Source organism: Pseudozyma flocculosa (genome assembly GCF_000417875.1).
Source record: "Pseudozyma flocculosa PF-1 unplaced genomic scaffold scaffold00003, whole genome shotgun sequence".
Lineage (NCBI taxonomy): Eukaryota > Fungi > Basidiomycota > Ustilaginomycetes > Ustilaginales > Ustilaginaceae > Pseudozyma > Pseudozyma flocculosa.
Genome location: NW_006920871.1, coordinates 764,482 through 786,627, shown reverse-complemented (window position 1 = coordinate 786,627; position 22,146 = coordinate 764,482). Strand labels below are relative to the sequence as shown.

Genomic DNA, 22,146 nt, shown 5'->3' with positions numbered 1-22,146 from the left:
CGTGTCGCGGCCGCGCTGCAGGTAGGGCGAGGCCGAGCCGCTCGGCATGCTGCCGCGCCGCGGACGGGGCGGCTGGTGGTGGTGGTGATGCTGCGGCTGGAAGTAGTGCGACGGCATCGCCGTCGGATCCGGCGAGAAAAAGGGGCTCATCGACCCGGGCGTCGGCGCCTGCGACGCGTGTGCCGAGTAGGGGCCGGCCGGCGGCGGCAGGTCGAGGAAGGCCGGCCGCGGAAGCTGCGAAAACGAGCTGCTGCGGCGCGAAACGTTGGTCGGCCTCGGAGGGGTCCCGTGACCGGCACCGGCGGCCATGTCGAGGCCCAGCGAGTTGTGGCGCGAGTGCGCAAACGGCTCCGAGTCCCTCCGCTCGCCCAGGTCGCGCTCGGACGACGAGTTGCGCCGGGAGCGCCGCGGCGGGCCCTCGGAGTCGCTGCCCGGCAGGGGGGTCGACGCCTTTTCGGGCGTCGAGAGCATCTTGTTGGTGTCGTTCGAGAAGCGGCGCGACACGAGCCCCTTGAGCCCGCGCCCACCCTTCTTTTTCATCGTGGCCTTCCTCGTCTGGGCTCGCCGCAGCTTGCCCTCGCTGCGAATGCGCTTGCTCATCTCCATCTCGGCCGCCGTGGGTGCGCTCTCGTCCTCACCGTCAAAGTGGGTGAGGTCGTAGGCGGTGACGTCGAACTCATCCTGCTCGTTGCCCTCGGTGAAGCGCGCAGCCGGCGGCGGCGGCCCGTTGAGCGGCCCGTCGTTGGACGACATGTAGCTGTGCCGCCCGGTGTCGTGGCCAAAGGGGGCGCTGGGCGGTGCAAAGTCGGCACCGGGATAGTATTGCGGCTGCGCGGCGATGGCGCTCTGGTCGTGGTAGTGGGTGACGTAGAGCTCGACACGCAGCTGCTCGGGCGCGAGCATCTCGATGCAGCGGCGCAGCGGGGCGGCGACCCACTGCAGGTGCGCGAACTCGCGCAGGATCCACACAAAGCGGATGCGCTGGACGAGGAAGTTCTTGCCTCCCTTGCCCCTTTTGCCCAGCCGTTCGGCGCCGACGATGCAGGCGCACAGGTGCTCGAGCGCCGACATGCCGAAGCTGACGCCGGAGCCGCCGCAGACGATGACGACGCTCGAGTGGATGCCCCACTCGGTGCGCTTGGCGGATCCATAGGGCCCGTCGATGATGGCGCGCATGTGGACGCCCGTGGTTCCCTTGCCGATGGCCATCGCGGGCAGCAGCGAGCTCTCGAAGCCGCCAAAGGCCGCGCCCGGCTGCGCGTCGGCGGCGGCCTCGATCTGCTGCTGCCGGCGCTTGACGACGTGGTTCCAGAGATGCGACGTAAAGCCCCTCCGCACGCGCACGAGCAGCACGATGGTGCGCTCCTCTCCCTTGACCTTCTGCGAAGGCCGCGAGAGGCCCTTTTCCTCGTCGACGTCGGTGAACTCGGTCGAGACGGGGAACTCGGCGTCGTGCGCCGACGCGATGGTAAAGGGATGCGACTCGAACCAGCGCACGCCCGGCAGGTTGAGATAGACCCACTGCCCGGGCCTCCAGGACATCTGGTTGGGCGTGCGCAGCGTCAGGCGCAGCGTCTTTCCCGGCAGCAGCTGGACGAATGCGTAGCCGGGACGAATCACGGCGGCCACGTCCGCCGACATGGCGGGGCGGGGCTTGGAGGAGCGCGACCCGCCCGCCAAGCTCGACTGCTGCGAGGGGTACGACGAATGCGCGAAGGTGCTGCTGTCAAAGCAGGACGTCGACGGCACCCTCCTGGCGGCCGGACGCGGCTGCTGTCCGCGTTGCTGGGAATCGGCGGCGGGCAAGCTGGCAGCGCCCGTATCCTCGAGCTGGTACCTGACGTGCTCGCTGTCCGACCCTCGCCGGGACGCATAGTCCGAGATCAGATCGTGCACGGGGTCGTACCGCGCGCTCCACTTTGTCGCCCTGCGCTCGACGCCCGCGGCGTAGGCGGTGTCCGGGTGGCCCCGCGACGGGTCCTGGCCATCGAGCGCGATGCCGCCCTCGTCTGGCGGGGTCCCGGACGGGCTGACGTACGCATCCGCCGCGGACAGCGGCACCCTGTCGGAGCCGAAGAGCGAGTGCGAATGCGAGTGTGAGTGCGAGTGCGAGTGCGATTGCGACGACTCTGGCACGCTGAAGTTGCGAGGCTTGTGCGACGACGACGAGCTCGGCATCGTGCCGTGGCCGCGAGACGACTCGGCATAGGCGAGGCTGGCGAGGTCCTTTTCCGCGTGGCCAGTCACGGTGTCCGAGGGGGTGAGGGCAAACTGAGGCTTGCGGCCAGCGAAGCCGAGACCGTTGACCCATGCGATCTTGAGCAGGCGCGACAGCCGGTCGGCAGCCCACCAGGCGAGCGGGATGTAGATCCACTGACCGAGCGGCGGGTGGTGGAGCACGGCGGCGACCATGAAGCCGACGACGGTGACGACGTGGGCGATGTAGAAGAACTCGTAGAAGCGCACGCGGATGTGTCCGATCGACAGGGCCATCATGGCCGTGAGGAAGCCGTACGACTGCAGGCGAGCGCCAGAAGGGGACCGAAGACAGGTCAGCAGGCCGTCCGGGGACAAAGATGACGACCGCCGTGCCCACGTCCACTCACCACCCAGCCCCATCGGAATTTTTCCCACATAAAGACGAAGCTCCACACTGGGTCGCCGAGCCGCTGATCTTTGTTGAGCTGGACCGTCCAGGTGACGAGGTGGGCCGTGGCGAACAGCCAGATGATCCTGCCGCCCCACTTGTGCAGGAACGAGAGGCGGTCGAAGGCGTAGCCGCCAAAGATGCGCAGCGAGAATAGCGCAAAGGGGACCTGCTTGAGCGCCATGATGACGACGACGGGCACGAGGGCGCTGGTGATGTCGCCCGTCCGGTCGCCAATGGTCCACCACGTACGGTAGGGCAGCGTGATGGTCGGGGGCACCGTCGTGACGGCGGGGTAGTCGCCGGCGCCCCACTGGACCCGCTTCTGCAGCGTCTGGAGGACGGTGCGCCTCGACAGGCCGACGGTCGTCGTCGGGATCCGCTTGGGCCAGCTCTCCCGCAGGTCGAACAGGCTCGCGTTGGGGCCGATGAAGTCGGCGCCGATCAGCGTCAGGCAGATGGGCACCGCCAGGAAGAAAAAGAGGAGGACCAGACGGCCGAAGCTCGGAAACGAGAACATCTTGCGCTGCCGCGGCGGCCCGGGCCGCACGCCGCTGCGCAGCTCGGCGGCGCCTCTTGGAGGGTAGGCGTTGCCGCCGGGCGCCGCGCCGCTGTGCGTCTTGGAGAGCGGGTTGCCGTGGACGTCGACGCGCTTGCCGACCTTGTAGACGCGGTTCTTGGTGGCCCACTTTTTCCAGACGGCGCCAATGTAACTCCGCTCGCCGACGTTGAGCCAGTGGGCGAGGCCCAAGACGAGGCTGACAAAGACGACGACGAACCAGAGCAGGTAGACGTAGCGGTACGAGGGCTTGGGCAGCATGTGGGCATTGAAGTAGCCCGAGAGGTACTGGTACTTGATCTGGTCGTACGAGAAGCAGCCGCCCGAGCACGGCGCATTCTTCCTCTCGGAGGCTGTGAGGCCCGGCGAGTAGGCGCCCGACATGGCGAGGGGCAGATGAGGACGGTCAGGCCCGCGGCAGTCGGGAGGAGAGAGGGCTTGGCGGGCGAGGGGCGTGTGAAGGGCCGCTGTATGCCGAGGAGAGTGATCAGGCGGAAAGGGGTGGGAATAGGGGACCGGCGCGGTGGCGGGGACTATGCGGCGGCGGCGGGTGGGTTCAGCATCGAAGTGAGGGTGCTCGAGACGTGCTCTCTGGCTGGATGCAGAGGGACAAAGAAGGGACAGGAATCGAAGTGTCCGTGGCGGGAGAGCCCAGGGTCCGGTCGTGTGAGGTGTATGCGGCGGCCGCGGCCGGCGCCTTTGAGCAAGAAAAGAGATCCGGCTGGTGCAAGAGAAGGTCACGATCCAAACGAGAGGCGGGGAATGCGTAGAGAGCGGTGGCGTCGGCGAGCGAGGCAGGTGTCGGGAAGGCTAGACGGTAAGGAGAGGATGGGTTCGAGAGGGGGCAGATGCCAGACGAGTGCGCTCGAACGCCTTTATGCGGTCCAGTGGCGCGGGAGGCCGAGCGGAGACGTCGACAGCCGCAAGAGGCGAGGGCGACGAGTATGCTAGGCCGTCTGCAGACGTCGAGGCCGGAGAAGGTCGATGGAAGGAACGTCTAGGAAGAGTCACGAGACAGGAACGATGGACGGCGTGACCCGAGACAAGGCGAGGCGAGATGCGGTGTGATGCGAAGGGACGGGACGATTGTCGGGATGACGATCCTTGGCGTTGCTACAGGAATAGCAACCAAAGCACTGGGCGTCGCCGAGGAGCGAGGGCCGGTAGGAGGGCGACGAGGTGATGGAGCGATGAAGGGAGGCGCGGTTGACGGGGACGGCAGTGATCCGGTGGCTGTGCCGGCGGTGTCGTTGGCGGTGTCGTCGTCGTCGTCGGCGGCGGCGGCGGCGGCGGCGGCGGCCGATGATGCTTGCGGCAGAGATTCGATGAGAGAGACCACCACAAGGCGAGAGATGAAAAGACGCCGAGGCAGCGAGAGGAACGGCTGGAGGCAAGGATGGGCAGGATGATGGTGGCGGCAAGGTGACCGCGCTATCGGTCCATTCTTGCTCTCTGGCGCAGCGCAAGGAAGGTGGTGAGGCCGAACGGTCGGCGGGCGAGGTGGTGGAGCGAAGGTGCATGGGCGGCAAGCAGGCAGGCACCGATAGCCAGGCCGAGCTGGATGAGGCCGAGGCAGGCAGCCCAGGCGATGCCGACCACCTCGGCCACCGTACAGCGCCTGCCACCCGGGCCTCTGGTCTCCTGGCCTAGCCTGCCTGACCTACGCTTCCGCGCGGGGCTGCCTGCCACCATGCCGAAGCACGCCCTGCCTTGCCCAGCCCTGCCCAGCCCTGCCGCTGCAGGGCCCGCGGGGCCAAGAAAAAAAAAACTCAACTCAGCGAGCATCATCCGGGTAGGCCGACCAGCAGCAGCAGCTAGCGTGCCCGGCAATCAAGGCAGGCAGGGCAGGGCTGGAGGCCCCACCCATCGCTCCTCGACGACGAGATCGCGCCGCGAGACGACAACGAGAGGTGGAGGACGCAGCGTAGCCATGCTACAGCACGGGTGTATGGCAGCAGCGACGCCGCCGCCGGGACGCGCGCCCTCCGTTGACCGGCGGGAGGCAGGCAGGGCATATAGTCGTCGACGGCTGGCGAGGGCGTAGCGGACGCCCAGCCTGCCTGGCCTGCTGTTCCTTGGACAACGCTGCCTGCGCACGCTCGTTGGGTGGCAGGCGGGTCCAGGGCAGGCAGGCAGGTCGAGGGCAGGCAGGCCGGGCTGACCTTGCTTGCGCCACGTCTGCAGCGGTACGTAGGACGTCCAGCTGCGAGGCCGAGGTGGGCACCAGCCGCGTACGTCGGCCCCTTTCCGTCGATCCGTAGCTCATTTTGGCGGAGGGCACCTGGCAAATTCGCCGAGCGCGGAAACCCGGCAGGCCTCTCCACGCTGTTGCGTCCAGCCAGCCAGGCGTGGCCGCTCGAGATTAGTTCGACCTCAACCTTGCTTGCTTCGTTTTTCAGCTCGAGGAGCGGCGGAGGCGATGGAACGCGGCACGACGATGGCGATCTCGGCCGCTCGGCCGGACGGCTATGCACGGCGCTCGTCGCTCGAGAAAGAAGCCAAGAGGCAGGCAGGCCAGAAGAGCGGGCAGGAAGGCCGGTGAGAACGCCGCCGAAGCAAGCAGCTTGCTTGGCAAACAGGGCCCGACCCCCTTTCAGGCTGCCGAGTGCCGAGGCGACATCATATCGAACCCACCAAGCCGCGCTGGCCCAGCCTGGTTCTGCGAGCAAGAAGCAGCGGTCGGCCAGGCAGGCCGGGACGCGCGGATGGACCGCATGCTCCCCTCGCTCGCATGCATGCGTGCTACAGATGACGGTGCGCTCGACGACGGCCAGCCCAGCCAGCGCTGAGGCCGTTCGACGAGACACGTCAGCCCGCGCGCGCCCCGCTCTGACTTGGCCTGCCTCGCCTGGTGCCGCCGGCGCCCACAGATTCAGCCCCGCCCGTTGTCAACATCTCGAACCTGGCCCTGTCCCGCCTGGGCGTCCCCGTATTCGATTCGAGGTGGCCGAACGGCGCTGGACGAGCGGCGACGGGGTCTCCGAAGCTCGAGCGAGGTGCGGATGGTGTCAAGAGGTGGCGCATCGACGCGGAGCCTTTTGGCGCATGCATGCGCGAGCTGGCTTGGCAAACCAACCGGCGCGGGTGGTCAGAGAGGCAGGCTAGGCAGACAGGCAGGTACCGACCCACATGCATATGCGGTCGCTGCTTGCTGCTGCTCAGCTTGCTTGCTTGTTTGCCTGCATGGCTGGCCGCAGAACCGGAGCTCCGACGTCGGCCAAGCTACCCGAGGCCCGACCCTGCCTTCGACCAGATCGGATCGGATCGGGTCAACCGATTCGGGCGGGGCAGGATCTCTTCCGGAGAGTCGGCCCGCCGCCGTCGAGAATACAGACGAGTAGTAAGTTGCGTCCTATAGAGTTGATTGGCGGGGACTGGCATGCTACAGCGCTTGATCAAGAGAAATACAAATGAAACACGAAAGAGACTGCGATGGATCGCCGTCATCGTAGCGTGGCGCCACGAGGAGATGCGGATCGAGGGGCCAGGTGGCGGGGCGTTTTGGTATCGTTGGGTTTGGTCATGGCTTGTCGCGCCGGGTGGCCTCGACGCGAACTATCGTCGATTAATAGGCAGATGTCGTCAAAGTGGCGCGGGCGGTGGTGGCGAGCGGTGGTCTCGGGCCCACGCTGGGGATCAGGCAGCCTGGCCGCCCGACTCGCGCTCCTCTCTGCTGCGCTTGAGCTCCTCCTTGGCCTGCGGCAGGCCGCTGAGGGCCTCCTTTTTCCAGGAGCGCAGTGAGTCCTTTGGCAACTTGCCCTCCTTCTCGAGCTGCTTGCGCACCTTAAGGTCGAGGGCGGGCGCGAACCGGCTCCAGCCGCGGATCCGGCTGCCGTAGAAGTAGAAGATGAACGGCACCGGCGTGAGGGCGACGCCGACAAAGCCAACGATGCTGCTCGCCCATCCGACGCCGACGTTGGTGAAGAATTGACGCGTGACGAGCGGCATGCCCGCACCCACGGCCGATCGGACGATCGTGTTGGCGGCCAGGGCCGATGCGGCGTACATGAGATAGCAGTCGACTGCGGGCGTCGCGGGGGAGGCAAACAAGGGCGTCAGGAGGGCAGAGGGAGATCAGCATAGCCACGCGAGGCTCGGTCAGTCTGCATCTCGTATACGGCACTCACCGATGAACGACAGCAGCGAGATAAACACCAGCGTGAACGACATGCCGATAAAGACGAGCGACAGCGCCGGGACGTACCACGGCACGGCCGGGTAGTTGCCCGTCCAGCCGAGCCAGAAGCAGCCGACGACGAGAATGGGCCCGGCCACCATGGAGCCAATCAGCCTCTCCTCGGGCGGCGGCGACCCCTTCCAGAAGGGCACCAGCGGAATGTACTTGAGCTGCAAAAGCACGTTGATGACGGCGCCAATCGTGGTGCCAGCGCCGACCGCGATGAAAATCAGGCCCGACTCGCCCAGGTTGAAGCCTCGCAGGTCGGCAAAGATGACGGGGACGGCCTCGAAGAGCGCGTAAAGCAGGCCGTAGATGACGGAGAGGTAGATGGTGACGGCCTGTCGCGGTGGGCAGCGGCGCGGGCACGGCGGGGCGCGGAAGGTGGCAAGAGCAAGAAGTCAGCAAGTGATGAGCTCAGGCCATCGCTGCTCTGGTCTGGCCGCGTCAACTCACCACGAGCATGGGCTCCAGGGCCAGGATCTCGAAGGGGCGGTAGAGGGTGCGGTGGAGGACACCCTTGACCGACCAGTCGGTCCGCTCGTGCGGCGCGTACAGATCCTTGTTCTTGACCGGGTCGAGGCGCCGCAACCTTTTCGCCTTGCGCACCAGGAGCACCGGCGCAAACGTCTCAGGCAGGAAAAGCACCGTCATGATCCACACGGCGGCCGCGAAGATCATCATCAAGTGGAACACCCATCTCCATTGGAGGTAGGATTGGGTGACGAAGCCGCCGACGATGGGCCCGAGAACGGGCCCGATAAAGACCGAGGCCGAAAAGACGGACATGGCGAAGCCGCGTCCGACAGGGTCCCAGAGGTCGGCGATGAGGCCGCCGGCGTTTGTGAGTGGTGCGCTGGCAAAGACGCCGCTGAGGAAGCGGGTGATGAAGAGCGTCTCTGGGTTCTTTGCGAGCGACTGGCCGAGGATGAAGAGGGTGTAGACGAGCATCGAGAAGCTGAAGATGAGCTTGCGACCAAAGAGCTCCGACGTGGTCGACCAGAGGATGGGGCCGAGCACGTAGCCGGCCAGGAAGAGCGACGTGATGAGCGTCGCCGTCACGGTGCCGATCTGGAACTCCTGCGCGAGCTGCTGCGACGTCGACGAGGGCGCCGACGAGGCGAACGTGACGTTGATGGTGAGGATGGCGCCCAGCACCGTGTAGGTCCACTTGAGCTTCTGGGACCAGTTTTGCGGGTTCTCGGGGTCGTCGGGGCCGTTCCAGCCGACCTCGTTGGGGTCGGGCGTCGTCTTTTCGCTGTCGTCATTGTCGCCGTCGCCGCCGTGGTCGCCTGCGCTCGAGTGGCTGCCGCTCCGCCGCGGCTGAGGCTGATGCCCCTCATCCTTTTGCTTTCGGCCGGCATCGTCTTCGTCAACGTTGCCGACGACGGTGCTCTGGCCGGACGAGGAACCGCTCTGGGGCTGCGAGTGGGTCGAGAGGGGCCGCTGGCCGTGGTGCCTGGCCATGCGCTCCTCGACGTAGCGGCGCTCCTCTTCGGGGTCCAGCGGGTCGTCTCCGCCGAAGCGCGCCGTGCGCTTGCGGTTCTCCTCGATCTCCTCGTCGAGCTCGGTGCGCTGCGCCCGAGGACGATGCTGATCTTGGGTGCGCTGCTTTTCGTTATCGTCGTCGTCGCGGCGCAGATGCGTGTTGTGGCCTCCCTTTGGCGTATGTCCGACGAGGAGCTTGACGAGCTCATGGAGCGCCCTCTGGCCGATGCCGGCCGACGGCTCCGCGTCGTCGTGCGCGTGCTGGGTTGCCGCTGACATGGTCGCGCTGTCGTTGGCCCGCAAACGGACGGAGGAGGCGTCGAGGGGGCGGAGGGGAGGCAAGGCGCCGTTGCTAGATATCGTGGCGGCAAACGGAGGGGTCTTGGTCGGGGGCTGGAAGGCCTTAGCGGGAGGCCAACGACGACCTGCTTGGCCCTTTTATCGAAACGAAGAAGCGGGCCATCCGAGCCAGAGAGGGAGCGAGCGAGCGTTGGTTCGGGAACAAGCCAGGCAAGGTCGGAGAAACTTGCTCGTCTGGCCGCAGACGAGCGCGGGAGTGGTCAGCCTGCCCAGCAGCGACGGTGGGCCGGGAGCGTTCCATGACGCACGCACGGCATCTTGGGTCTGAAGGTGGCCGCGAGCTTTAGCCGCTTGTCGGCGAGCCCGAGCGCGTGTGTGGAGGGAGAAGCCGAGACAGAGAGAGAAGCAGGCGGAGATAGAGCAAGCAAGCAAGCCAGCGCCAAAGTCGAGGTGTCGCCGCGGGGACGACAGCGCAAACTTGCTTGCTCAGCGCTCGAGCTGGGGCCTTAGCCTGGTGACGCGCCGGCATCGCCTGTCACGCAACGAAGCCGCTGCGACTCGAGGTTGCCGGCATGCGGCCCGCCCGCTCCGTCGATGCCTCTCCAGCGCCTCGTACGCGTGCTTGTGCTCGATCCAGCCTGCTTCGGTGTGTGCCGGCCTGATTCTTTCGGATCTAAGTCCGATGGGCCTCTTCCATCACCCTCCTTCATCCCTTCCCGCCGGCTCGCTCGCTCGAAAGGGTCGGCTGCAGCGAGAGGCCGTCAACGGCGACGAAGACGAGGCTGGGGTGCTTGGCAGGCCTGGCCATGCCGCCAGGAACCAAGCAAGCAAATAAATTAAAGCAAAGCTGGCCCAGGGTTGCATCACCCTGCCCGCCTCGAGATCGCCAGACCCTTTAAGTTTCTTTGGTCGCGCGCGCGAGCAAAACCCGCCGTCGTATGCGCGAGCCGGCCCGGTAGAAGCCTGCTTGCTCTTTGGCCTGAAGCATACACCATCCGTCCTCGCAAACAGCCTGAACGACGAGGCCGAGCTGAAGGTCAAGCCCGACTCCACGGCCTTGCCGGGGCAACGATCATGTCGCGGTCGCGGGCGCTGGATTCGGGTTCAGGCCGAACGGAACGGGCGGGGCTGCCAGACCATCATGACGCAAGCCAGCGGCGCCTTCTAGCCGGCTGCCCGATGCCTGCCGATAAAGGGTCTAAAGAGAGCCAGCCCGATTCTCGTCTTGCGGGACCCCGATCGGGACTGGCCTGGCCTGCCTTGAATTTGGGCCGCCCCAAGCAGGCCAGCATGGCGGCTTTGCTCAGCTGCTTCGAGGGCGATTGGGGCGACAGCCGTGGCCGGGATCGGAACGTGCCTTTGGCAGCCTCGGCCCGCCCGGCGCCCTGCCTGCCTGCCAGCCTTGGGCCCCATGCTCTGTACGCTGCACGTGGTTGCCATCGGCACCTGCGACCGTGCGCCCGCTGCTTGACAGAAATGCAGCGACGCCGTCGGTGCGACGGTTTGGCAGATGTCTACATAGGCAGATGGATTCAGGCCGTGCGAAGTCCCTGCTTTGCGGTCTGCTTTGTTGCGATCCGGTCGAACAGGCAGGTTGAGGCGGAAGCAGGCTTGCGTGCTCCTCCGGCGGCGCCTTCGAGCTAAGGCAAGGACTCGAGAAGAGGCACCGGTTATCAGATGCGCGCTTTTCGACTGCTGCAGCGGCTGGAGCGGGGTGGGGGAGAGTCACAGAGTCGAAGGGGAGCCCGAAAAAGGCAGATGCAGCCAATCGATACGGCCTGGTCCGCGCTGGATCAAGCGAAAACGGCTCCAGAGGGCGATGGCCGCTGCGACCGACGGACGACAGAGCGCCGCTCAAGGCTGGCATGGCTGGCTGGCATGGCTGGCTGGCTGGCTGGCTGGGCGGTCGTCGAGATGGACCGACCCGTCGGACGGTGTGCCCACGTCGTCGCTGCTTGACGAGGTGGGTCAGGTCATCGCAGGGCAGCGCAGCGCAACGCAAAGCAAAGCAACCGACACCCTCCGCCGGATCCCTACCTCCAAATAAAGTCCGTCTGCCGTGCTTGCCGCCCGTCGATTGGGCTGGCTGCGCAAAAGGGGTCGTGCAAAGGCCCGCCAGGCCCCCGCCTGTTGTGGAGGATGCTGTGGTGGTCGAGGTGGGGGAGGAGGATGAGATGAGGGGCGCAGCAGCGAGGCAGGCAACGAGATGAGCTGAGGCGATCTCGCAGCCATCTTACGTGATTCGAGCGAATTGCTGCCTGGCCTGCCCGTCTGGCTGGCTTCTCCACCTTGCTTGCTTGGCCTGGGCTGCCCCGTCGATCCGGGCCCTGGATGGATCTCGGGGTCTGCGTCTGGCCATCTTTGATTTGGCTTGGCTTGGCTGTGCTGCTTGCTGCTCCCGATGGCTTGGGCGCGTCTGGGTTTCGTTTGGCCACGGAAGCAAGCAAGCAAGCAAGCAAGCAAGGCCGCGTAGATCTGCAGCCGGCGCCTGGCCTGCCGTGCCGTGCCGTCGTACGTATGGGCCTGGCGCCGCTCGCCGGCCTCGAGGGGTGGTCCCGGGGCCCTATCTCCACCCCGCCCGTCGCCCTTTGCTCGCTCCCCGGCGCACTTCTTCTTCGCCTCCCATCATCACCTAAGCCCATCTCTGCAGCTCTAGCCTGTTTAAAGCTCGATCTCGTCCTTCCACTGTCCATTTCCTCCTTTCCCTCGACACTTCCACCTCGTCGTCCACCGTTGACCACCCCCGTCCGCGACCCACCAACCGCCGTCTTCCACACGGATAGGGCAGGCCGCAGTCGTACCCACCGGGCCAGCATCGCACCTCGTCGCCGCTCCGTGGCATCCAGCCGTCCAGCCGTTCATCCCAGGGATCCAGTGCATTTGCCAGCAACAGGATTGTCGCAGAGGAGCCCGCATCGTCACCGTCACCGTCACCTGCACCAGACTCACCGGATTGCTCGCTTGGATAGCCGCCGCAGCAGGAGCCGCAGCCAGAGAACGCCCCACGACAGACGAATAGCGACACAGAACAACGCCGCCACGCATACGCCCGCCCAAAAGACCGATCGACCGACCCGCGCCATGTCGTCCAACCCCTACTTCGAACCCATGCCGTCCCTTGGCGGCGCTGCCAACAGTGCCGCGACCAGCGCCAGCGTAAGCCCCGCCGCCTCGGGCCTCCTCAGCCCGAGCTCGTGCAGCACCGCCGTCTCGAAGCTCTCGCTCAGCTTCGACGACTCGGCCTCGCGCTCGCCCTCGACGTCGGCCTGCACCTCGATCAGCGACGCCAGCTCCGAGATTCCCTCGATAGGCGGCCACCCGTCCAAGTCGGTCTCGCCCGGAGCCGTAGAGGCCGCTGCAGACGACGAGCTCGACGCGCTCGAGGTCGAGCGGAGGGAGCAGGAGGAGCTCGACTCGGCGCTCCTCTTTGGCACCCAGATCGTCCAGCGCGAGGCCAGGGCGCTCGCCATGGCGGCCAAGCGCCTCTCGAGGCTCGGCCCGCAAATGGACGGCTTCCGTGAGGCCGTCAAGCTCGTCCTCCGTGCCACCAACGGCGAGCGCGGAGGCAAGGTGGTCCTGACTGGCGTGGGCAAGAGTGGTGAGTAGCGGCGGCAGCAGCCGGCTCGCGTATGCGCTCGAACAGAAACCGTGGGACCATGCCGCTGACCCTCCTCATCGTCGACTCCCTCTTCCGGACCGCTACCGCCATCGCAGGCATCATCGCCAAGAAGCTCTCGGCCACCTTCCTGTCGCTCGGGACACCCTCCGTTTTTCTTCACCCAGTCGAGGCGCTCCACGGCGACCTGGGCCTCCTGACGCCGCACCGCGATGTGGTGCTGGCACTGTCGCACTCGGGCTCCTCGCCCGAGCTGCTCGCCCTGGTGCCGCATCTCAACGCGCGCAAGTGCCCCATCGTGGCGTTGGTGGGGAAACGAGAGAGCCCGCTGGTCAAGGCGTCGGACGCCTGGATCGACTGTGGCACCGGCAAGGACGACGACTCGGACGATGAGCACGAGGATGGCGACGACGACGACGACGACGACGATGACAACAACGGGAGCGGCGACGACCGAGGCGACGTCGACGTCGGTGCGCCGGCGTTGCTGGAGCGCTCGATGAGCGAGGGCGAAAGCAGCGCCAGCAGTAGCGGCATCAGCACGCCGTCCGAGGCCGACTCGGTCACGTCGGCGCCCGTGCTGCCGTGCAGCTGCTCGCAGCGCCGGTTTGGCGGGTCGCGCAAGCGGCGCTCGACGCGGATGGCGCGGCCGTCGACCGACGAGGCGTGGGACGAGGTGCCGGCGCCCAGCAGCAGCACCACGGTGGCGCTGGCCATGGGCGATGCGCTGGCCTTTTCCATCACCCGCGCAAAGGGCCTGGGCCGCGACATGTTTGCCTTCAACCACCCGGGCGGCAAGCTCGGCGCCGACTTCCGGATGCAGGGCCACGCCGTGCCGCTCCAGACGTTTGATGTCGTCGCCAACGGGGGCGGCAGCGCCGTCGCCACGCCCATCGCCAACTAGTCCCGCCTCAAACTGGACGACCTCATCGCCCCGCCCGCATCCCTCGCCCCGTCCCGCTCCGCTCCGCTCGGCTCCAATGTATTTGTACCATCTCCCGGCCACCTCGCTCCCTCTTCCGTCTCTTCCAAACCAAAACTCACCTCGACTGGCGCAACCGCATCCCGCCGGAGTGGAGCTGCGCCCGTAGATCGCCATTTCGTCGTCCCGCCGTCGCGGCTGCAGCTGCTCGGGCCGAAGTCGAAGAAGAATGAAGAATAATGAAAAAAAAAATGTGGAGCACCACGGCTCGGTCTGTCTTCCGACTTCCGAGGTAGACGGCACTTACCGCCGCGTCTCGCCCGCGCCGTCTGCCGTCGGAACCGTCGGCGGGGTCGCAGCGCAGCCCCGATGGGTCGCGCTGATGCGGCAGCGTCGTGCGGTAGGGAAACGGATGCCGGATATACATTTCAACGAGCGTCAACTGGTACGGGCGCCGGGCAACGTGTCGAGGTCTAGGTTGTTGTGCGAAGGCGCGGAGAAAGAGACATGCGGTTGAGCGGACTAGGGAAACAGGGGGATGCCGGGGGAAAGCGTCGTAGGTAGTGTAGCGAAGAGAGGCGCGGCGGCCGTCATCGCCGTGTCGACAAAGCGGGCAGATGACGAGGGTCGAGGCCAGCCTGCGCGGGTACGAGTGGGACGGCGTCCGCGACAGCAGAGGTGCGCGTTCGGTCGAAGGTGCCGGAAAGGCGCCCTCTCAGTGAAATGCGAAGGCCGGAGAAGGAGGTGATGGACGGCGCTTTTTGCGTGAGAAAGGCCTTGGCCAACGTCGCACGAGCGGGCCCTCTCTGACCGTCAGATGGGTGCGTGCGTGCGGTATCCGCGTCTAGGACTGGGCGCACTGGACCTGGGGGCCTGCGCCGCCGTCCTCGTCGTCATCGTCGCCAGCGTGCATGCCGTGGGCGCCGCCGTTGGTCTTGGCGGACCGTGCCTCGCGCTCGTCGACCTCGTCCATGATGACGTCCTCGACGTCGACCTCCTTCTTGGTCTTGGGCAGCGCGCGTCGCGCGGGCAGCGCCTGCTCGAGGAGCGCGAAGCTCGACTCGGGCAGCGAGTCCGGGAAGGCGACGGTGAGGTTGACGTAGAGGTCGCCCATCTCGTGGTGGCGGTACGAGGGCATGCCCTGTCCACGGAGCACCTTGATCGAGCCGGGCTTGATGACCTCGCCGGCGGGGATCTCGACCGAGAGTGCGTGGTCGTCGAGGTGCTCGATGAGAATCTTGCCGCCCGCCAGCGCCGTCAGCAGGTCGACCTCGACGTCGATGAAGAGGTCGTTCTTCCTGCGCTTGAAGCGCGGGTGGGGCTTCTCGTCAATAACGATGACGACGTCGCCGGGGATCGTGTTGGGCGCCTGGTCGGCCTCCTCCTTGAACGTGATCTGCTGGCCGTCCTCCATGCCCTTGTCGATCCGCACCTCGAGCACCTTGCGCTCCTGGGTAATCTTCTTGCCGTTGCACTCCTTGCACTTGTCCTTCTGGTTGATCTGCTCGCCGGCGCCCTGGCAGTCGGGACACGTCTGCTGCATCTGCTGGACCATCGGGCCGAGCTGGCGCAGCACCACCTTGATGCCCTGGCCGTTGCAGCCGTTGCACGTCTTGACGGCGCCCTCCTTGCCGCCGCGGCCGTCGCACTTCTTGCACAGCACGTGCTTCTGCAGCGCCAGCTTGGTCACCTTGCCGGCGTAGAGCTCCTCGAGCGACACCTTGACGCGGTGGACGAGGTCCTTGCCCTTTCTCGGGCCGCGCGGCCGTCCACCTCCGCCGCCAAAGAAGCCGCCACCTCCGCCGCCGAACAGCTGCGAAAACAGGTCCTGCGGGTCCATGCCACCGCCCATGCCTCCACCTCCCTCGAGGCCGGCCTCTCCGAATCGGTCGTACCTGTGTCGGTCCGCGTGGCGGGAGTAGAAGCACAGAGCCAGGTCAGCATCGCCGCACCGTCGCACCGTCGCAGACCGCCGCAGCAACGCCGCAGCAACACCGCACTTACAGGTCACGCTTGTCGGCGTCGGACAGGACCTCGTATGCGGCAGTGATGGACTTGAACTGGCGGGCCGAGAGAAGAGCGAATCGGGAAAGACGAGCGTCAGCATCCTACCACTGGCCGTTGTCAACCCGGCCGGCTCGGCTCGGCTCAGCATGGCCGAGCGGGCCATTGCCGGAACACTCACCACCTCGGGGTCGCCGCCCTTGTCGGGATGCGCCTGGAGCGCCTTCTTTCGGTATGCCCTGAAGACACCAGGCGGACACGGAGGGAGAGGGAGAGACACCTTCGGTCAGAACATCATACACTGGTCGCCGCAGCACAGACGGCCATCGACAGGCGCGGAGGCCCACACTCACTTCTTGAGCTCAGCATCGCTGGCGCCGGGAGTGACGCCGAGCAGGTCGTAGAACTTGGTCTCCTTGACCATTTTGGTCTGGGTATGCGGGGGGGATCAAAGGGACGTGGGGGGTCGGACGAAGCTGACGGAGAGTCCGGAGCGCCGAGTGCGATGAGTGGGTGAGAGGGACGAATGCGCTGCGCAGGCTGCGAGGAGATCGGGGGGGGGGGGTGCGCTTTTGGGTAGGTGAAGGGGGAGAGCGACGATGGGGTCGGGATGGTGTTGCTAAGCTTGGTGGTGACCGGCGCTTGATGGACGGCAGAGAGACCGGGCGGCGGCGGCGGAGGAGGCCAAGCTGCCATAAAAATTGAAAGTGCGTGGGTGCGAAGGGGGTCGAACGCCCCCAGCCAGCGTTTGAGCTTTGGCACTTGACTTGATCACCCGCAAGCCGACGCACAAACGGCGTGCGGCCTTACGCAGCCGGCTGCCAGGCTGGCCGGCGAAGGGCTGAGCAAGACCAGGGTAGGGTCGCTCGAAGGTGCTGGAGCGGCCTGCCAGCCCGCCACACGACACGCGCGGGGGCGACAAGCCTGGCCAGGCCAGCCAGGCAGGCCAGCGGAAGCCACCGGGGCCTTCCGAACAGCCGGGCTGGCCGTCTTGCTTGCTTGCTTCTGTGCGGCTCGAGAAATTTCCGTGGGCGGCCGGCCAGCGCCAGCGCCCGCGCCCGCCAGCCAGCCCTCGAAAAACTTCCAAGGGCGGGCGCGGGCGTGGGCGCAGAGACATCGACCTGGGGCGAGGCGGCCGCCAGAGTTTTGTTCCATCGACTTCTTCGCGCGCCCGCGCCGCCTGCCTCTGCTGGCCACCGCGGGCAACGGATCGGGCGAGCCAGATATGGATCGGGGGCTGGGTCAGGCAAAAGTCGAGATGCAGGGTCCACTTTCGCTCGCATGCGCCGGCAACCCGGACGGGCCTCGCCTCGCCTGACCTGACCTGACCTGACCGGCCGCATTGCCGCTGCTCGTCCAGCTACCGATAGCAGGAGTTAGGCCATCTCGCCCTTGCTCGCCAGCTACCGCCGCAGCGTGATCGTCCCCGCCAGCCTGCCCTCATCGCGATGTAAAGGCAGCCCACGATGCGCGATATCGGCACCATGTCCAACACTGCAACCACCGCCACCACCACCGCCAACGCTAGCAGCAGCGATGCGGCCTGGTACGCGGCGAGCCTGGCGCCAATGTGCGCCACGGATCCGCCAATCGAGTACCTGCCGGACGACGTGCCGCTGTACGTGTGCGCAAAGTGCGGCACGCACCTGGCGCTCCAGGACGAGATCATCTCGAAGCAGTTCACCGGCCGCGACGGCAAGGCCTACCTCTTCAACACGTCCATTAACACCGACCTCGGCCGCCGCGAGCAGCGCCAGTTCCTCACGGGCCTCCATACCGTCGCCGACCTCCTCTGCAGAGGCTGCGGCACCAGCGTCGGTTGGAAGTACGTCCGCACCCCCTCGGCCGACCAGAGGTACAAGGAGGGTGAGTGTGTGCCCGTCTGCCGCCTTCCTCGCAAGAGCAGCGCCGAGCATCTCGATGTCGTGCGCGGGTGACGCTGCTGAACGTCGCCCTGCCGCCCCCTTCTTTTCGACCGTGGCGCCACACGTTTTCGCTCTGCTGCAGGAAAGTTCATCATGGAAGTCGGCATGCTCCACAAGGTCAACAACTGGTAGCCGCCGGGCCGCGAGCTGCTGCTGCGCCCCGTCAATCCTCCCTCCCGATGCCGCTGCCGCGGTGCAGGGTGATGCGCTTGTCCTGCCCACCGGCGACAATGACCTGCCCATCGCGGCTCCAGTCGAGCGCCAGCACCTTGTCCTGCAGCAGCGCCGGCGCCTCCTTGGACGCGGGCCGCACCAGCGAAAACAGCGAGCGTTTCGGGCTGCGGCTGTCCCACAGCTTGACGGTGCCGTCGTGCGACGCCGTGCTGAAGAGGTGCGACGACGTCGGGTGCGCGCGGATCGCGCTCACCGGCCCAGAGTGGATCTGCGACAGGTGCAGCGCGACCTGGACCGCATCTGCAGGAGAGGGGCAGGAGAGGGGCGACGAGGAGAGAAGGAGGAGATCGGGACCGTCAGCAGGCAGTGCGAGAGCGTCGATGAGGCAGGCGGGCTCGGCGAGCTTCGCTCCACTCACCGGTCCTCGTGTCCCAGATGGCGGCGCTGCGATCCATGTGGCCCGTCGCCAGCACTGCGGCGCCCGAGCCGGCCAGGGGCGCCAGCTGGTCCATGCACAGAATCACCTTGTCAGACGTCTGGAGTGGGGGGAAGAGGACGAAAGGACAAGAGCCAGGCAGACGGACGGACGGACGGACGAGCGGTCAGCCTTCGTTGCTGCTGCTAGTTTCGACGAGCGAGGCACAGTCACCCACCTTTGTGCTCGTGTTGACGCCGCCGATGCCAAAGTCCCAGCTCTTGAGGCTGCCGTCCCAGCCGGCGCTCCACGCCGAGTTGGGGTCCTTTGACCCCCCGGCCCGTTTCGCAAACAGGGCTTTGGACACCCTCGCGTTGGTGCCCGGCACGAGGCTGGTAGCGTTGCGCCCCTGGGTGAGCGCGACCGACGTGGCGGGCGCCGTGTGCCAGACGACCATGACGGGCTCCTTGCGCAGGCGGTCGCGCGTGGCCGCCTGCTTCTTTGCGCCCGTCTTGAGCTTCCTCCGCTTCCGCCTCTGCGCGCCGGGATCCTGCGAGTCGTCGTTGTCGTCATCGTTGTCGTCGGCCCCCTCGCCATTGGCGTCGATGGCATCCAGGTCGACCTCCTCCTCGGACGAGTAGTCGGCCTCGGCGCCGCCTCCCGCCGACTCGACCAGCTCGTCGTCCCACAGCGCCAACGCGCCGTCCCACGCCGCCGACATGATGTGCGACGTGCCGGCAAAGTTGCCCGCGGTAACGTCGAGCGACGAGACGGGCTGCGTGTGGTACTCGCCGTTCCACTTCTTGTGCGGCCGCCGGCTGCTCGATGGTGCAGACGAGGCGCCGTCGAGCGCCGCTTGGGCCGGGTCGGCGGGCAGCTCGACGTCCCACATGCGCACCACGCCGTCCATGCCTCCGGTCACGATCGACTTGCTCGAAGAGGCCGGATCCGCGGCAGACGACGACGACGAGGCCGAGGGCACCCACCGCGCATCGGTGAGCGAAGGGTTGTTGGATCCCACCCGCACGGTCGAGAAGGTGTAGAGGGCGTCGGATGCGTTGTTGGCGGCAAAGACGCGGACGCTGCCGTCGTAGCTCGACGTCAGGAAGGAGCTGCCGAGTTCAAGGAGAGGAGAGAGCGGCAACAAGCAGAAGGGATCTTGTCAGCCTTGCGATACCGGTCCACCTGCGACACGAAGCGCGGCCGTTCGGGCAGCGACCTGCCGACACTCACCCGTCCACCGAGGCATCGACGCTGGCGACCCAGTCGTCCTGCTCAAAGGCGCTGACAAAGGTCGGGGGCAGGGTGCTGCGGACGTATTCGATCTGTAGCGTCGACTCGCTCGTGAGGCCGACGGACTCGAGGTACTCGTGCAGGCTGGTGCGGAGCAGCTGGCCGTCGACGATAAAGTCAAAGGGGATGGAGCGGGCGGCGGCATCCTGCTGGGCGTCGTGGTCGTGGTCGTCGAAGCCGAGGGCGTTGGTCGACTGGAGCAGCTTGTTGACCAGCGTCGAGAGGTGCGTGCGGCGCCAGTCGGTCGGCACAATGTAGGGGCCCGAGGGGATGGCCAGCGAGTGGAGCGACGTCGTCAGCGTGATGGGCACCGTCGTCACTGCAGGCGCGGCCCCGCCGGGCGGCGCAGAGGTGGTGCTGGCGTCCATTTCGGGCGGGCTTTGGATATGGAAGGCCCGGTTCCCGTGAGAGATGAAGTGATGGAGGCAGTGGTGGCGACGGTGGTGGCGATGGAAGAGATGGTGATGGTGGTGGTGATGGTGATTAGCGGCACAGCAGCACAGCAGCAGCAGCAGCAGCAGCAAGCGTAGCGGCGGGTCCACAGCGAGTCTTCTCAAAACTTTTTTTCTCCGAAAGTGGTGGGGCCCATCACGGCCGCCAGGAAAAAGTTGGAGTTTCCACTCTTGCTGCACAAGCTGGTGGCAGGGCCAGGCCAGGCCAGGCCCAGCCTGAGCCGGAACCGACGCGGGGCGTGGGACCCTGGCCTCTGAAGCCCGCCTCCCGAGGTTGACCTCGGCCTGGACCACGCTCGCCCTCGACCTCGACTTCGACGACCACAACCACCATGGCCGCGGCCACCTCCTCCTTCATTCGACCAGGACATCGACAATGACCGGCCTACCAGTCGCCGTTCAGGGATAGTAACGGACACTCGTCAGCACAATTTCGACGTAGCGAGCATACACGACCTCGACGCTCGACGACTCACTTGTGGACGATATGGTACACGACTGAAGGGGGGCGGGGAGGCAGGCAAGCCGCAGGGGCCAGTCAGTCAGCGTCATTTGGCGGCGATTCCCATCTCCCTGCCTGAGGTCACACTCACACTTCTCGACAGTGGCGCCCTTCTGCGACTCGAACTCGACCATGGCCGCGTTGACAAACACGGTCTCGTCGCCGCCGCCGAGGTCGTAGCGGTGGTGGTAGACGCCCCTCGCCTCGTGAATGTGGCCAAAGGCGTGGATGCGCGGGCGCACCTCGTTGTCGTGCAGTAGCTTGCGCGTCAGCTCGGCACAGCCCACACTCGTGCCGTCGTCGATCTTGTCCAGCCCGCCGATGGCGTGCGGAGGCGAGTGGGTGAGGAGGATGTCGGTGTCGCGCGGGATGCCGGCGTGCACCTCTGCGGGGGGTGGACGGGCCGTACTGTCAGCAGGCAAACACAGGCGGGAGCGAGGAGAGCGAGGAGACAGCAGGCAGGCATGACTCACTCTTGGCCTGCACGGATGGGGCAGGGCATCGAGGTGGCGAGAAAGAGGAGCAGGTCAGAGGCGCATTGGAGCGGCAAACTGAGCCGACCACACAGACTCACCTCTTCGCCGGCTCGGTAGTTCCACGCCCAGCCGCCAAAGTAGGGCGACCACTGCAGCATTTCGAAGGGAGCACAAGGCCAGGGTCAGCACGTCTCATGGCGACGACTTCGCATCGAGGCCGCGGCCGAGCTCACCGGGGACCCCCACACCTTCCAGGTCTTGTGGCTGACGCCCTGCCGGTCGACGTTGAAGCTCGCCTGGTCGTTGTCGAGGTAGACGACATCTGGCGGCAGGTTCTCGAGCAGCTGCCGCACCCTGCTCGTGTCCGAGGGCGGATAGTCGTACCTGGCGTGCAGGTCCCTGCCCCGCGTCTCGTACCACATTTCGGAGCACGCGGAGAAGTCGTGGTTGCCCGCGATGATGACCTTTTTGGCGTGCGGCAGCGTCCTGGTGGCGAGGCATGCATGGAAAATGCTGTGAGGAGGACGTACAGGACCACGCGCGATGGAGCCGGGTTGGAGCAGGGACACGTACTGGATCCATCGCACCTGCTTGATCATCTCGTCGTCTGAGCCCAACGCGGTCAGGTCGCCGGCATGGAGCAGAACGTCCTGTCAATGTCGGGCAGGGGGCGTAAGATAAGCCGATGTCACTTGTTTCAGTCGGGTCCCCTGCCCCTATGAGAGCTTCAGGCCGTCATCTGGCACTCACGCCGTCGGGTACCTGGGCCGGCTCGGTCGAGTGGGTATCGGCCAGGACGACGAAGCGTACGTACGAGTCGCTCGTCCGCGGCGGTGGGGATGCGAGGTCGTAGTCGGACCAGTAGACTGTCCGCGGCGTTCCTGTTGTCGATGCGGTAGTCATCCTGTCGACTGCTAAGAGGGAGAGGAGGGCGGCGACGGCAACGACGGTGAGGATGGTGGTGGCGGTAGGAGGGAAGAAGGCGGGGTGAGCTCGGTATGGCCTCTTTGGCTTCTGACCCAACCCAAAATGTGGAGGGGTCCAGGCCTGCCAAGCCTGGCCCGTGCGGGCGGCCCGCCAGCCAGGCAGGCTCCACCGACGCCCTTGGAGCCCAAGCCCACACACCTCCGCACCCTTGCTAGAAGCCGAAACCTGCTGGAACCATGCGATTGCGAGTAAGAAGCCGTGTCTATGCG

The 22,146-nt window shown here is 66.4% G+C and overlaps 8 protein-coding genes across 8 annotated transcripts in view; 3 read left to right on the top strand and 5 right to left on the bottom strand.

Annotated features, from left to right (window-relative positions):
• Positions 1–3,590, bottom strand: part of PFL1_01374 (uncharacterized protein) — a gene marked incomplete at both ends in the record, with an annotated part of 4,320 nt that extends 730 nt beyond the window's left edge. Inside the window, 2 exons of the mRNA XM_007878876.1 lie at positions 155–2,517; positions 2,607–3,590. Coding sequence (XP_007877067.1) covers positions 155–2,517; positions 2,607–3,590 — 3,347 coding nt within the window. The remainder of the gene's footprint in view (positions 1–154; positions 2,518–2,606) is intronic.
• A 3,252-nt stretch (positions 3,591–6,842) lies between these two features.
• PFL1_01373 (uncharacterized protein) lies at positions 6,843–9,150 on the bottom strand (the record flags this gene model as incomplete). Its single annotated transcript, XM_007878875.1, has 3 exons — positions 6,843–7,228; positions 7,334–7,724; positions 7,840–9,150. The coding sequence occupies 3 exons, from the start codon at positions 9,148–9,150 to the stop codon at positions 6,843–6,845; spliced, it is 2,088 nt and encodes a 695-aa protein (XP_007877066.1).
• Positions 9,151–10,245: 1,095 nt separating this feature from the next.
• On the top strand, positions 10,246–10,815 carry PFL1_01372 (uncharacterized protein; the record flags this gene model as incomplete). The annotated part of the gene is made up of 1 exon (XM_007878874.1): positions 10,246–10,815. The coding sequence occupies one exon, from the start codon at positions 10,246–10,248 to the stop codon at positions 10,813–10,815; it is 570 nt and encodes a 189-aa protein (XP_007877065.1).
• A 1,437-nt stretch (positions 10,816–12,252) lies between these two features.
• On the top strand, positions 12,253–13,691 carry PFL1_01371 (uncharacterized protein; the record flags this gene model as incomplete). Its single annotated transcript, XM_007878873.1, has 2 exons — positions 12,253–12,769; positions 12,886–13,691. 2 exons carry the CDS (start codon positions 12,253–12,255, stop codon positions 13,689–13,691), a joined length of 1,323 nt encoding a protein of 440 aa, XP_007877064.1.
• An 862-nt stretch (positions 13,692–14,553) lies between these two features.
• Positions 14,554–16,137, bottom strand: PFL1_01370 (uncharacterized protein; the record flags this gene model as incomplete). The annotated part of the gene is made up of 4 exons (XM_007878872.1): positions 14,554–15,604; positions 15,714–15,769; positions 15,895–15,952; positions 16,067–16,137. 4 exons carry the CDS (start codon positions 16,135–16,137, stop codon positions 14,554–14,556), a joined length of 1,236 nt encoding a protein of 411 aa, XP_007877063.1.
• Positions 16,138–17,197: 1,060 nt separating this feature from the next.
• On the top strand, positions 17,198–17,770 carry PFL1_01369 (uncharacterized protein; the record flags this gene model as incomplete). Its single annotated transcript, XM_007878871.1, has 2 exons — positions 17,198–17,579; positions 17,721–17,770. 2 exons carry the CDS (start codon positions 17,198–17,200, stop codon positions 17,768–17,770), a joined length of 432 nt encoding a protein of 143 aa, XP_007877062.1.
• Positions 17,771–17,801: 31 nt separating this feature from the next.
• Positions 17,802–19,888, bottom strand: PFL1_01368 (uncharacterized protein; the record flags this gene model as incomplete). The annotated part of the gene is made up of 4 exons (XM_007878870.1): positions 17,802–18,112; positions 18,231–18,348; positions 18,466–19,339; positions 19,461–19,888. The coding sequence occupies 4 exons, from the start codon at positions 19,886–19,888 to the stop codon at positions 17,802–17,804; spliced, it is 1,731 nt and encodes a 576-aa protein (XP_007877061.1).
• A 438-nt stretch (positions 19,889–20,326) lies between these two features.
• PFL1_01367 (uncharacterized protein) lies at positions 20,327–21,853 on the bottom strand (the record flags this gene model as incomplete). Its single annotated transcript, XM_007878869.1, has 8 exons — positions 20,327–20,357; positions 20,449–20,470; positions 20,566–20,859; positions 20,948–20,954; positions 21,049–21,099; positions 21,184–21,436; positions 21,524–21,600; positions 21,701–21,853. The coding sequence occupies 8 exons, from the start codon at positions 21,851–21,853 to the stop codon at positions 20,327–20,329; spliced, it is 888 nt and encodes a 295-aa protein (XP_007877060.1).
• Positions 21,854–22,146: the final 293 nt, after the last annotated feature.